This window comes from Cucumis sativus, chromosome 1, assembly GCF_000004075.3.
Source record: "Cucumis sativus cultivar 9930 chromosome 1, Cucumber_9930_V3, whole genome shotgun sequence".
In the NCBI taxonomy this organism is placed as follows: Eukaryota; Viridiplantae; Streptophyta; class Magnoliopsida; order Cucurbitales; family Cucurbitaceae; genus Cucumis; species Cucumis sativus.
In genome coordinates this window covers 31,179,979-31,193,153 of record NC_026655.2, presented here as the reverse complement: position 1 = coordinate 31,193,153, position 13,175 = coordinate 31,179,979, and the positions used below count along the sequence as shown (strand labels likewise).

Below are 13,175 nucleotides of genomic sequence, written 5' to 3'. Positions count from 1 at the left end.
CACAACTCGTACTCATCAAGTTGCACATACTTCTAACACAGTTTTGTTCCATCATTTGAGTGAACTAGACAAGGACAACTCTTGGGAGTTGTTTAGAAAAATTGCATTATCCAACGAATCAGAGGTGCTTGAATATTTAAATTTGGTGGTAATCGGTAAGGAGATTGTGACAAAAGTTTAAAGGTTCTCCTCTTGCAATAAGGGTAATTGGGAGCTATTTGTATTCTAAAAAGTCAAAAATAATTGGTTGTCATTCAAGGACAACTAACTTCACCCAATCATGCCACGGAAAAATGAGATGCAATTCATACTAAAGATCAATTTTAACCACATCTCATTCAGGTTGAAACAATGTTTCACCTATTGTGCTTTGTTCCTTAAAGATTAAGATTCAAAATGATGATTTGATAAAACTATGGATGGCATAAGGCTTCATTCAACCACATAATAAGAATCCAATTGAAGATGTTGGTGATTTTTATTTCAAACAACTACTAGGAAGGTCAATTTTTCAAGACGTAAAACAAACAAATGGGGAGACATCAAGACGTTCAAGATGCACAACTTCAAGGCATAATCTTCCATGTTCCGTTGGAGAAAATGATTGTGTGCTTCCTAACGATGACACTAAGTCCATTGACAAAAGGACTCAACATGTGACAATTCCGACCTTCATGCCAAAGACAATACTGGAACCATTACACAATCATTAATAAAGGCAAATATTTTGAGAACACTGAATTATGCTGATGATAAAATCGACCTCTCTAATCATTTGCAGTTACAAACATTGAAATTTTTGTTTCATTATCATGTTCCCAAGTGTATTGGTAAGATTAAACATTTGAGATATGTTAATATTTCTTATTGTCGTATTGTTTTCCTTCTCAAGGTAGTTACAAAACTGTACCATTTGGAAACACACACCCTTCAAGGTTGTCATTTGCTAAGAGAATTGCCAAGTGATATATTAAGAATCTGATCGATCTTAGGCATCTTGATGTTAAGGATTTTAAACATGCTTGGGGTTATATGCCAAAAGGAATGAGTTCAATGACTATCCTTCAAACAATGAATTTGTTTATATTAAGAGAGAATAAAGACGGTGAGTTAAGTGAACTCAATAGATTGATTAACTTGAAAGGATCATTAAGTATTCAACAATTGCAGTTCTGCAAACCCATTGGGTTAGAAAATGCTAAATACCTTGAAGAAAAGTTTGGAATTCAAAAGTTGGGATTACATTTGAAGATCTATCAATACATAGTAGTAGAATCGTGGTTGACAGTCAGAAATCAATGAACCCAATCCTAAGCATCTAAGGAACCAATTCAACATTGCTTAATTCTTCCAATTGAGCTAATTAACCTTCAACTAAAAAATCCAAATTAAAATTCAATTAAACCAATCCTAATGTCAACAAAAATAAAATAATAATTTTGTTAACCATAATCAATAATTAACACTAATAATTAACACTTTGTGGGTGTATCCTAAACCTAAATCAAGAACTCACTAAGGTTCACCCAAAACATGGCTCCAAAAGCAAACGGCTTGAAGAAGTGAAGGTAAGCTTGTGGCTTGGCTAGGAAAAGGCAGAGAATAACTTGGTTGCATGATTGGGAGAGGGAGAGAAACACGCGGCTCGATCTTGAGAATTAGCTTGTGAACTCGAGGTAGAAGACATCTCGAGTATAATCTGCATGATGACTTACCGTTGAACGTGAAGCACGACTGGATCGAGGGTGGAACAAGATGGCGTGTGGTTGGGCTTAGAGTTCGACGAATGGAGCTGAAAATCCATACAGAATGGCTTCAGCTAAGTTGAAGGAGCTGAAGATCTAGTTGATGGGGCTCGTACACACAATACACAATACAAACAAATTGTATTATTTTCTTTCATTTATGTAAAATGTGTTTCTTCAAATTGTACAGCAAATAGAATACCAAAAGAAATTTGTATTTTAAGTTTATATCATCAATACTTATAATAAAAAAATGTATTATGTTGTTTTTTTTTGTTCTTTCATTTATTAATTTTTTTCTTCATGCAAATGATAAGCAACATACTATAGAAGAGAACTAATTCATTTGGCACAAAGAGAATGAAGAATAAGAGAGTGTAATTAATTTGATTGGAAAAGAGAATAAATAAAAGGATTAATTTGGAGAGAAGAATAAATAAACGAGGAAAGAGATGAAGAAATAAACAAGGAAAGAGAAGAAGGAGAAAAATGAGAATGATTATATTAAAAAATTGAAGGATTATATTGGGAAATGAAATGATTAAATAGAAAAAATGGATAATAAATGATGAGAGAGAAGAAATAAAAGGAATTAAGGGTAGTATTTTCTCTTTCCTTAATCTCTCCGCCAAACTGTAGTCATTTCCTTTCCTTTCTTTTCATTCCCCCAAACGGCCCCTAAGAGTTTAAAATACTTCGTCACCAAGAAGGAGTTAAATATGAGGCAGTGCAGATGGCTTGAGGAGTGTTTCATCATTATTCTTTCTTTTTGAGTCCAAACTTCAAAAATAAAAGCATCATATAAACTTCAAAAAATGGGTTAATTTAGGAAATTGTTTTTCTTTTAAGGGTGGTATACTCGATATACGACTTTCTTTAATCTAGTCACAACCCACGTGGCTAAAAACTAGGTCAAACTGGTCAAATATTTGTGATTGGATTAATGGAGTTGTAGAAGGAAGTTGTGTGCTCCAACCCGATTTCTGTATTTTCTTATCTAACTACCATAATTTTGTGATTACTTAAAAAAAAATATTATTTATGAAATAACTTTTTCTGATATACATTACTAATTGTTTGAAAGAGTGTGTATGATAAGGCTTGATAAATAAGACAATGACATTAGAAAAAATACTATAAGAGTGCATTTCAAGCAATATCCATCTTTTTCACATTTTATCGATCAAATTGTTTGATCATAATTTTTCAGGTGCCAAATTATTTTTAGAAAAAGAGAATTTATTTTCTAGAGTGAGTGATGAAATGAGATAATAAAAATAGATGGGTTTTGAGATGAAACTAAAAATTAATTGAAGGTTAATAGCTTGTAATAGGGTTAAAATAATAGAGTAGTATTTATAAAATTGTGAAATAATCAAACAAATATATGGATAAGAATGATATTGTACTAATTATTTAAGTACCAACCAATTACACACAAAGATTCAATCAATACCAATTTTTGTTCACAAAAAGAAGAAAGAATGATGAAAATGCATGAACTTAGCAGCCGTACATCAAGACCTTCGCCGATTTCCGTCGTTTGAATCAAACCACCAAGCCGCCTCTTTACTTAGGGCTCGTATCCAATTTCTTTAATTTCACTTTATCAATGTTTTAATTTAGATTATTAAATTCATTACATCACATTATAAATATATATAACACATCCCAACAGCCATCCATCATCAATTTTAATTCCCAATTTATCATAATCTTCTCCACACATACATATGGCCAACCCAACCAAAAGTCTAGTCTTCATCGTCTTCTTCCATTTGTTCATTCAAATCTCAACTGCTGCCAACTACAATGTGATATCATTTGGTGCAAAACCCGATGGAAAAACGGACTCGACCCAATCATTTCTTAAGGCGTGGACGTCTGCATGTAGCTCCTCCACACGATCCACCATCAACGTCCCTAAGGGAAGGTTCTTGCTCACACCCATCACGTTTAGAGGTCCATGTAAGAACAAAATTACATTTTTGTTGAACGGAACACTTGTTGCACCTCTTGACTATCGTGCCCTTGGAGATTCTGGGTATTGGATTTTGTTCATCAAAGTCGATGGAGTTTCTTTCGTCGGTGGCACTATTGATGGAAAAGGCACTGCCTATTGGGCTTGCAAGAACTCTGCAAAAAACTGTCCTCCAGGAGCTAGGGTATGTGTTTACTTCAAGTTCCACCCATCCTTTCGAGTCTATCTCAAAATTATATTTCAAATACATCCTAATTAAGTTGGCAACTAGAAAATGGGTGTTTTTTAAAAGAAAAATTATTGTGACTTGTTTAAAATATATATATGGTAACATGTTCTGTGTTCTTTCTATTTTAACAAATGAAATACAGTCAATAACGTTCAATTGGGCGAACAACATAATACTTAGTGGGTTAACATCAATCAATAGTCAACAAACTCATGTTGTGATCAATAGCTGCAACAATGTGGTGGTGAAGAATGTGAAGATAATGGCTCCAGACCAAAGCCCCAATACTGATGGTATTCATGTGCAATCCTCCACTAACGTAACCATCACTGGAAGTACCATTAAAACTGGAGATGATTGCATTTCTATTGGTGATGGAACAAAGAATTTGTTTATGAGTGATATCAAATGTGGGCCTGGCCATGGCGTAAGGTAACAAAACTACATTTACATATACTTCCTGAAATGGTGGTTTTCGTATGTATTTCGAGCTAGTAAACTAATATTATCTAACTTCAATTAATGGACAGCATCGGAAGCTTAGGAAAAGAGGCCAACGAAAACGGAGTTGAAAATGTAACATTGATAAATGCAGTGTTCACGAAATCCGATAATGGTGTTAGGATAAAGACATGGCCTACACCTAGCAATGGTTTCGTTAGACATGTTATCTTTCAAAATATCGTCATGATCAATGTTAAAAATCCTATCTTAATCGATCAAAATTATTGTCCCAACCACCAAAGTTGTTCTCTCCAGGTAATTAATTGACCAACTTTTCTTTTAGAGATACGTAGTTTTTTTTTTTTTCTTGCCATTCTAATATTTGTTTTTTAATTGTTTTTGTTATTAAAGAGTTCTGGAGTGAAGATTAATGATGTGACATACAAAAGTATTGAAGGAACATCCGCAACGTCAGAAGCTGTAACATTTGATTGTAGTTCTAGTAGTCCGTGCAGTGATATAAAATTGGAAGACATAAAGCTTACGTACAAAAACAAGACAACAATTTCATCATGCAAGAACATTGGTGGATCGAGTATCGGACTTGTGGTGCCCGAGACTTGCTTTTGACCAAATTAACTGACACTCCATATTAATTGTGTTAGTGCTTTCTTTTCATATTTGTTTGTCTAATTGTGAGAATATATTTCTTAAAGAGAAAGAAAAAGAAAATATATCATAATGTGTGTTTAGTCAAATCTTCATTAATTGTTCTTATATTCTTCTTCTTATGATTATATGTATATAAAATGTACCAAATGTAGCTAAATCTGATATGATCTAGATTGTTTCATATTTAGGTCCTTATTATCTTAAATTGAGATAATTGATGGTAGATCTATCTCTAATGATAACAATATTAGATCTATCTCTGATATAATAATTGGTTTCGTCGGAACACCCTTTATCGTGCGAGTGACCCCGTATACACAATAAAACTGTCCTCCCTAATCATACATGTGATTCGTAGGTACACCCCTAAATCGTGCAAGTGGTCTCGTAGGAACACCTCTTATAAGAAATTGTAAACTCTTGTTCCATATCCTAATTAAATATACTATCTTGTCCAATCAAATCAATATCTCCATCCGTATTGATTATCTTATTTTCCAACAATTATAATTATATTCCATAATATAATTAACTTTACTTTTCCATATTAGTTATTTATACAAAACCAAATAATTAATATCATATTCCACCAAAAATCCAAATTCTTAATTAAATATATATATTATATATGTGTTGGATTTTTGGCCCTTAAACTCAAATTAATTTATTTTAGTTATTTAATTAATTTATGTTTTGATGATAACAAATCTGATTTTTTATTGACACTAGTACAAAAGTGGTCTACGACAACAGTTATTTACTGTCGTAAACGAAATTCACGACAGTTATTTTCAGTCATAAAAGCGGGAGTCATGGAAAGTCTTTCGATGACAGTTTTTAAAAACTGTTGCAATTGAATAGTCCATATTGTAGAGTTTGGAAAAATGATTCTAACGCCTCTTGAATCACCCAAATCGAAGTTCAATTGAAGAAAATATTACTAAAAGAATCTTAATGGAAAAATAACCGAGATAGTGACGTGACGACCAAACATTCAATTTGAACCAATTAAAGAAAGTCACTTGGTTGGAGCAATGGAGGAGTCACAAATGTGATTTTTTGTTATGTTTTATTGGCTTTTATAAAAAAATGAATTTAAAAAGAAAATGACTTTAATATTATTAAATTTACTTGTGTCTAACTTTTTTAAAAGATTGGAAAGTTGCTTTATTGGTTTTTTTTTTAAACAAAGTATTTTGAGAAGACATTATTATATTACTATTCGTATTGTGTCTAACGCTAACTGAGTTTAAATCTCAAACATTCATTTTTCTTTTACTAACATCTAATAACCCAAAATGATTTTAAATTTATCTTTCCTTTCTTTTTAAATACTTCACTTTTCCCAAACTCTAAAGAGACAAGATTATTAAAAACTTTACCGTCCTCAAAAAGTGCAAAAGGCTAACATTGTTATTCTCTCTGAAGCTTCATGTTTTTTACTTTTTTCATCTTATTCTGGAGAGATTCTTATTGTGTTGTGAAGATTAAATTTGTGAGTTTCAAATTGTATACTCGCTCTTTTAGAGAGTTTTCTTTTGTGTGATTTAAAAACTGCAATATATTGTAACGGTTGGATCCTAACCCGTGGAAATGATCGAGTTTACTCTTGAACTCGAAAAAGGAGCAAGAATCGGTTCGACTCAAATCCGTGGAAAGAGTCAAAAGAAGATTTTCAATCAAAATCCCAAGAGATGCTTGGAAAAGTGGATGTAGGTTGAGTTTAACCGAACTACTGTAAAATTACGGTGTCTTATTCTCTAACTCTTTTCTAATTATTTTTTAATTTAATTTTAGTTACATATTCTTACTGGTTGAGTTTGATTGCATATCTTCCATTCATATCTTTTTATCAATCTTGTTATTTAACAAAGTTTACAAAGTTCTTTATTTAATTTAAAAAATATCTAATTAGTTGAATTTACTTTTTATTTGTTAAAAAGTTTATTTAAACCCTATTCACCCATCTAGGGTTGCCATACCGATCTAATAATATGCATATACTTAATTAATTCCAATTTCAAACCAACGTTTCCTTTCAAAATCCAAAATCAACTCAAATTCTCAATTCTTTTAATTAACCAAATCTTCCTCAATAAATCACTTATTTTAAACTTTCATAAATTCCAACATGAATTATCTTAATTCAGTCATTCAATTTTAACTTCAAACCTCAATATAACTCTCAAATAATTTAGGATAATCAATGAAAGCTCCATGGTTATTTGGAATGTTACATTTTTTTCAATAATTATATTCCAATATATAATTAACAATTTTTCTTTTAAATAAATCCTATTCATTCTCTTTCCTCGTTTACCCAATTATATCAACCTCTCTCCTCAATTAATATTTATCTTTTTTTCAAAATAATTAATTATTTTCTATAATAATTAATTTTCCACGAATGAAATCATATTTACCATTTTTCCATAATAATTATATATATTCATATACAATCAAACGTAATTTTACCAACACCCAAATCTACTAATTAATTAAATATTCACTCAAACGAATATTTAATAAAGTTCAATTTCAACATAACCAAATAATTCTCTTTCAAATAACTCAAAATAACACCTAATAAACTTAAATAAAATGAAGATAATTAAATTAAAATTACCTAAATTCTGGGACATTACATCTTATGCACAAAAAGGCATTGGGATAGACAAAGTCGGGAAACAAAACTTTCTCCAACGCCGTCAAACTTGTGTCGATAGTGGTTTTTTGGACCGACGTGGTGTTGAAGACGTCGGGACAACATACCACTTCCCTGACGCAATGCACGAAGGCGTCGGGAAAATGTTTCATTTTAATAATAATTTTCATTTGCTCTGACACCATGCAAGTACACGTCGGGGATGCCCTAGCTACGACTGACGTGGAAGTGTGTGGCATCGAGGAAAATGAAAATTATTATTAAAATTTATGGTAACCCTTACGTTTATGTGCATGGCGTCAGTAATTGGTCATCATTTGCTGACATTAGTGTTGACCACAACGGGAAAAATTGAACCCTTAAATAATTATTTCAACATTTCACTGACGCAATAAGTGAGACGTCGGGCTTTGCAAACTATGATTGACGTAAAGGTTGATCATATCGGGAGAAACTATAACGTTTGAATAATTTTGAAAACTTTTCCCTGATGCCATAAGTGAAACATCAGAATTGATGCAAAATAATCCCAAAGTTTTCACTTATGATGTCGAGATTAAGGGGTTCTCGCGATGTTTTCTAGCTGTATCGGGAGAATCCATGTTAATAAGACTTATGTATTCACATAACACATAACACACGAAAGAGAAAAGAGAAAAACGAAAGAGAAAAGAGAGAGAGTCGTTGTCGTCCGCTATCTCCTTGTCCCTCGTTGTCGTGTTCCATCACCCACTGTCCTCCTTTTGTCATCGTATTACGCCGCCGTCCCTACTATCCGGTAAAGATACATTTTTGTTTTTTTTCTAAATAAATGCATGATATATATATTGATATATTGTAAATGGTATATTGTAGAATGTAGATTGTACGTATAGATTGTATATTGTATGTATGATTGTATATTGTATGTATGATTGTATATTGTATGTATGATTGATATTGAATTTGTTGCATGAATAAATAAATGTATGATTGATATTAAAATGTATGTGTAGATTGTATATTTAAATTGTTGGAAGTTTATGAATTAAAGTGTATATGAATGGTTAATGAATTAAATTGTATGTATAAATGAAATATTGAAATTTGTAATATGTTAGAGTTTAAATTATTGAAATTGTGATTGGTATGGATGGATTTAAATGTATTGAAATTGTTGAATTTATGAAATTGAAAAATTTTAAATTGTTGAAATAGTTTAAATACTTGAATTTTTTTATTGATTTGTTGTGGCTATCCTACAGTTATGGTAGCCTACAATTTTTTATTTGTGACTATTGTCGCTACGTGCCCGAGACTACACGGAGCGACCGACATCCTCAAAAAAGTTATTTTTAAAAGAAAACAGGAGTCGTCACCAATCTTTTTTACAGTGTGATTGGACACCAAAATAAAGTAAACAATTTTTTTAAAAAAATGGTCTGCGAAAAATAGAGTTGAGTTCAGGAGTTATTTGTGTGGGGAAGGTATTAACACCCCGCAACACACATTTAGAAAAACAGTGGCCATATTTTAAATCTTGAATTGAAAATGTATTTTTATTTATTTTAAAACTAATGTCTTATTTGACTCTCATTACTCCAATTTGAAGTAATGATTTCATACAATAAGTGGAATAATATTCCATTAATTAGACTATATGTTGATACTATATGTTGAGGAAAATTTCTCACCATAAGAAAATGAGAAAATAATATAATTTCTCAAAATCTATCATAGGCTAGTCTTGAAATAAATATTTTTTTAAACATCAATTCATTTTTTCTTGTGATCACATCTTGGACTTCCAAATATGTGATCCCTCACCTTAAAAACTCTATGAAATTGAACTCCCGAATTTTCTAGATTCCATTATAGATTTTTTTTTTAGAGAAATAGAAGTGAGTTATTAAACAAAGTTGAATAGGGAAAACTTATGAAATATAGATTTTATATTTTAAACTTTTTTTAGAAAAAAATTAAAAATGATAGTTTTAAAGTAAAAATTTCTAAACAGTTAAAAAAAGAAATTTAAAAAAGACTTCAAAAATAGGTCAATAAGAAATAATACACAATGGAATCAAGTATATCAAACAACGAATTGAGCAAGTAAGATAAGATTTTAGTTTTTAGAAAAAGTATTGGGAATCGATCTTGGACTCCCAAAGAACCGATTCCATCACCTCAAGAATTTAGAAATAACGGACTCTCAGATATTTCTAATTCCATCGTCGAATTTATTTTAAAGAAAACAGTTAAGTTATTAAAAGAAGATTGATCTAGGAAACCTTATGAGATCATAGATAAAATTTTGAAGGTTTTGAAAAGCATAAATTTTTTTATAATATTATACACAAATTTGCTAAATGATTAAAAAGAATTTTTATTTTAAAATATAAAAAATTTTAAATTGATAATAACCATCCTTATTATGATAACGTGAATAAGTAAAGGAAAAGAAACATAACAACAAATAAATATAAAAAGGAATGAATAAAGAAAGAAAGAAAAATGGTAGAAAAATCACAATAAAAATAAAAACAATAATAATAATAAGAAGAAAAGAACCATAATAGTAATAAAATAAAATATACCCATAATAAAGAAAATGATAATAATAATAATGGTAATAACGATAATAACAATAATAATGACAAATTTTTCTCTATCCTCATTCTTTTCCACTATATTTTAGAGAAAAGAAAATAAAGGTTAATAGTTGGGATTTTAAAAAAAGTAATGAAATACGGATAAATAAAAAAACAAACATTTTTCTTATGTCGTTTTCTTTCTCCATATTTTTTAGATAGAAGAAAAAGATTAAATAATTTTTTTAAAATGATGATAAAAGAAAAAAAATACTAAAATTTTCCTATATTTTATTTTCTTTCTCTTTTATCTTTTAAGAAGAGAAGAAAAGAAAATTAAGGATTCAAATCCCAAAGAAATTACTTGTTGTATGGGGTGCGGATACTTGGGACTAAATCCCTACCAAATGCAACCTCCAACTAAATTTAGTTTAACAATGATATTTGATTTGCTTAAGATAAAGTTTAAAAAAAAGTAAAGACAATAAGATAATGAAAATAATAAGAAAAACTCACATTTTGCAAAAAAAAAATTTGGTAGAGATTCACTCTAAATAAAAAAAAAAAATTCTAAGCATTCTCTCTAAAGAACTTTTGTATGAAATTCTCCAACCATTTTCAAAATGACTAGGGTCCCTATTTATAGACCGGGGTGTACGACAAATTAAAAAAAAAAATCAGAATAAAATCAAAATTTGATATTATGTTGATAAAACAAAATTTCATTTTCCTAAAATAAATTAAATGAGATATTTTGAGATTTTGTGAAAAATAAATTAATAAATTAAATGGATATTAAAAGATTTTTGTTTAAAATTGATTTTCCTTTTTTCCTAAAATGATATAAATAAATTTATTTTTTTCCTAAAATGAATAGAAATAAGTTTTTAAAAAGTATTTTATTTAAAACTAAATAATTTCTTTGTTGTTAAAAAATTTTATTTAAAATAAATGGATTTGTTTTTATTTCCTAAAACAATAAAAATGAGATATTATGTCATTACTAATTTTTTTACATTTTTTCCAAAAATAAATAAATAAAAGTTTAGCTATTGTTACTAATATTATTTTTTTAAAAAAAATATTTGTAGGAAAAAAGTAGGTGGCTACAACTATCTTTTGTTTGTTAGAATTAACTGTTAGTTAGAATTATGGTTGCCTTTAATGTTTTATAATTCGTGTTAGGTAGCTTTTTTAGTTTAAACTTAGATGTAGTGAAAAATGAGATATTAGATACCTGTGAGGTGTAGCTTGTTGATGAAGTAAGTTTGAGCATTTGGAAGGAGGAATATAAGACTAATGAAATATATTTATGTTTTAGATATTTAAAGATGGACAAAGGTTGGATGAAACTTAGGAATAAGTTCTCGGTTGAGTAGGGTTAGAATTATGGTCCCAACTTAGGAATAACCAAAATTTTTACATTTTCGTGTGTGTCCCAAATTTGTTGTTTATAACATCATTCATACTCGACATATACCATGTTTGAGAAATCTTAATTCTATTGGTTATTGTAAAGTTTGGCTAGTTAAACAACCATAACCATGATTCAGTGACAGTATTTAGGAAATCATTCTTATTGTTGGATTTGTGACAAATTCATCTTAATGTTAAGTTTTTTAAATTGGTAATGTATATGATTATATGAGAAAATAAATATGAATATTTGAATATGTGATCGTGATATAAAACAAATAGTTTATCACACTATTTAAAAGTAGAAATTATAATATAATTGTGTCAGCAACATATGCTATACATTTTGTCAAATACTATGAAATTAATCTGAAAATAATAATATTGTCATGTAGTATGTATAAATATACATTGTAACTTTATAGAAAATAACACAATCAAACATGACTAATTTAACCAATAAATCAGTTTTGTCGCCAATCACAATTAGCCCATTCCTTAAACTCGTCGTCCAAATTGTTCATTTGTCACATGCCATAGTTCCAATCGAAGCATATAGATATGTAAATGGATTTGTATGTGTGACTACTTTATGAGAAAATGGTGGGCAGAGTAAAGGAGACATTCGAGTAATTTTGACATTTCACAAATTATTTGTTCTAAAATTCTATATATTTTTTAATTTGTAGCGAGTAATTATGTGAGGTACATTGAACTCTTAACGAGAGTGTGAGTAAATTATAAACAAAATGCAATATGGGAATGCTAATCTAGAGGAAGCCGGTAGTCTTAATGCTCAAGAAACCCAATACTCAGATGTTGAATCAGTCCTAAATGTAAGTAGTGAGAAATTAGAAGAGATTAAGGTAGAGGAAGAGGCTAAAGATTGTGAGATTTTGGAGAACATAATCAACAATGTCTGCCAATTGTTTGTGAAGAAAGGTATAGAAGAAGAACAACCTTCTCTCCAGAAATTCAAAGAAGAAATCTCACAGCACTTGCAAGACATCATCTAAACTTTATCTCCAACGTTCAAAGTAGTTTTGGATGTGGTAGTGCATTGAAAGTCCTTGTGTGAATTCAAAGGAGCTAGGAGTTAAAAAAAAGATTGGTAGTTAGAAAGCATATAAAGAAGATAGCCCCAATTTTGGTTTTGCTACAAATAACAAAAAAAAAGTTAAGTTTTGATCTAGAATTTTCAAATCCTTGTGGAGCTCTCTTGTACTTTTGATGCTTATGAACTGTTTGTAAAAATATTTTTGGATCACAAATGAATATGAACTTTATGATCATAGAGAGATTATGTATTTGGTTGGAACTTATTTCTTTAGCAAAGTTCATTTTGGAGCCTTGATCTTTTGGAGATAATTTAGTATGACATGACGAATTCCAGTAGGCAGTTTGGCACGAGGAAGAAAGAAGATTTTTAATTGTATAGCAGAAAGTATTTGCAGGA

General features: G+C 29.7%; 1 protein-coding gene across 1 annotated transcript; it reads left to right on the top strand.

Annotated features, from left to right (window-relative positions):
* Positions 1 to 3,443: 3,443 nt before the first annotated feature.
* On the top strand, positions 3,444 to 5,276 carry LOC116401720 (polygalacturonase-like). Its single transcript, XM_031880183.1, has 4 exons — positions 3,444 to 3,910; positions 4,098 to 4,387; positions 4,486 to 4,714; positions 4,811 to 5,276. The coding sequence occupies exons 1-4, from the start codon at positions 3,479 to 3,481 to the stop codon at positions 5,027 to 5,029; spliced, it is 1,170 nt and encodes a 389-aa protein (XP_031736043.1). The 5' UTR covers positions 3,444 to 3,478; the 3' UTR covers positions 5,030 to 5,276.
* Positions 5,277 to 13,175: the final 7,899 nt, after the last annotated feature.

Coding starts and splice junctions, on each gene's coding strand:
- LOC116401720 (XM_031880183.1), top strand. CDS start 3,479: ATGGCCAACCCAACCAAAAGTCTAGTCTTCATCGTCTTCTTCCATTTG. Junction 3,911..4,097: donor ACTGTCCTCCAGGAGCTAGG/GTATGTGTTTAC, acceptor AATGAAATACAG/TCAATAACGTTCAATTGGGC. Junction 4,388..4,485: donor GGGCCTGGCCATGGCGTAAG/GTAACAAAACTA, acceptor ATTAATGGACAG/CATCGGAAGCTTAGGAAAAG.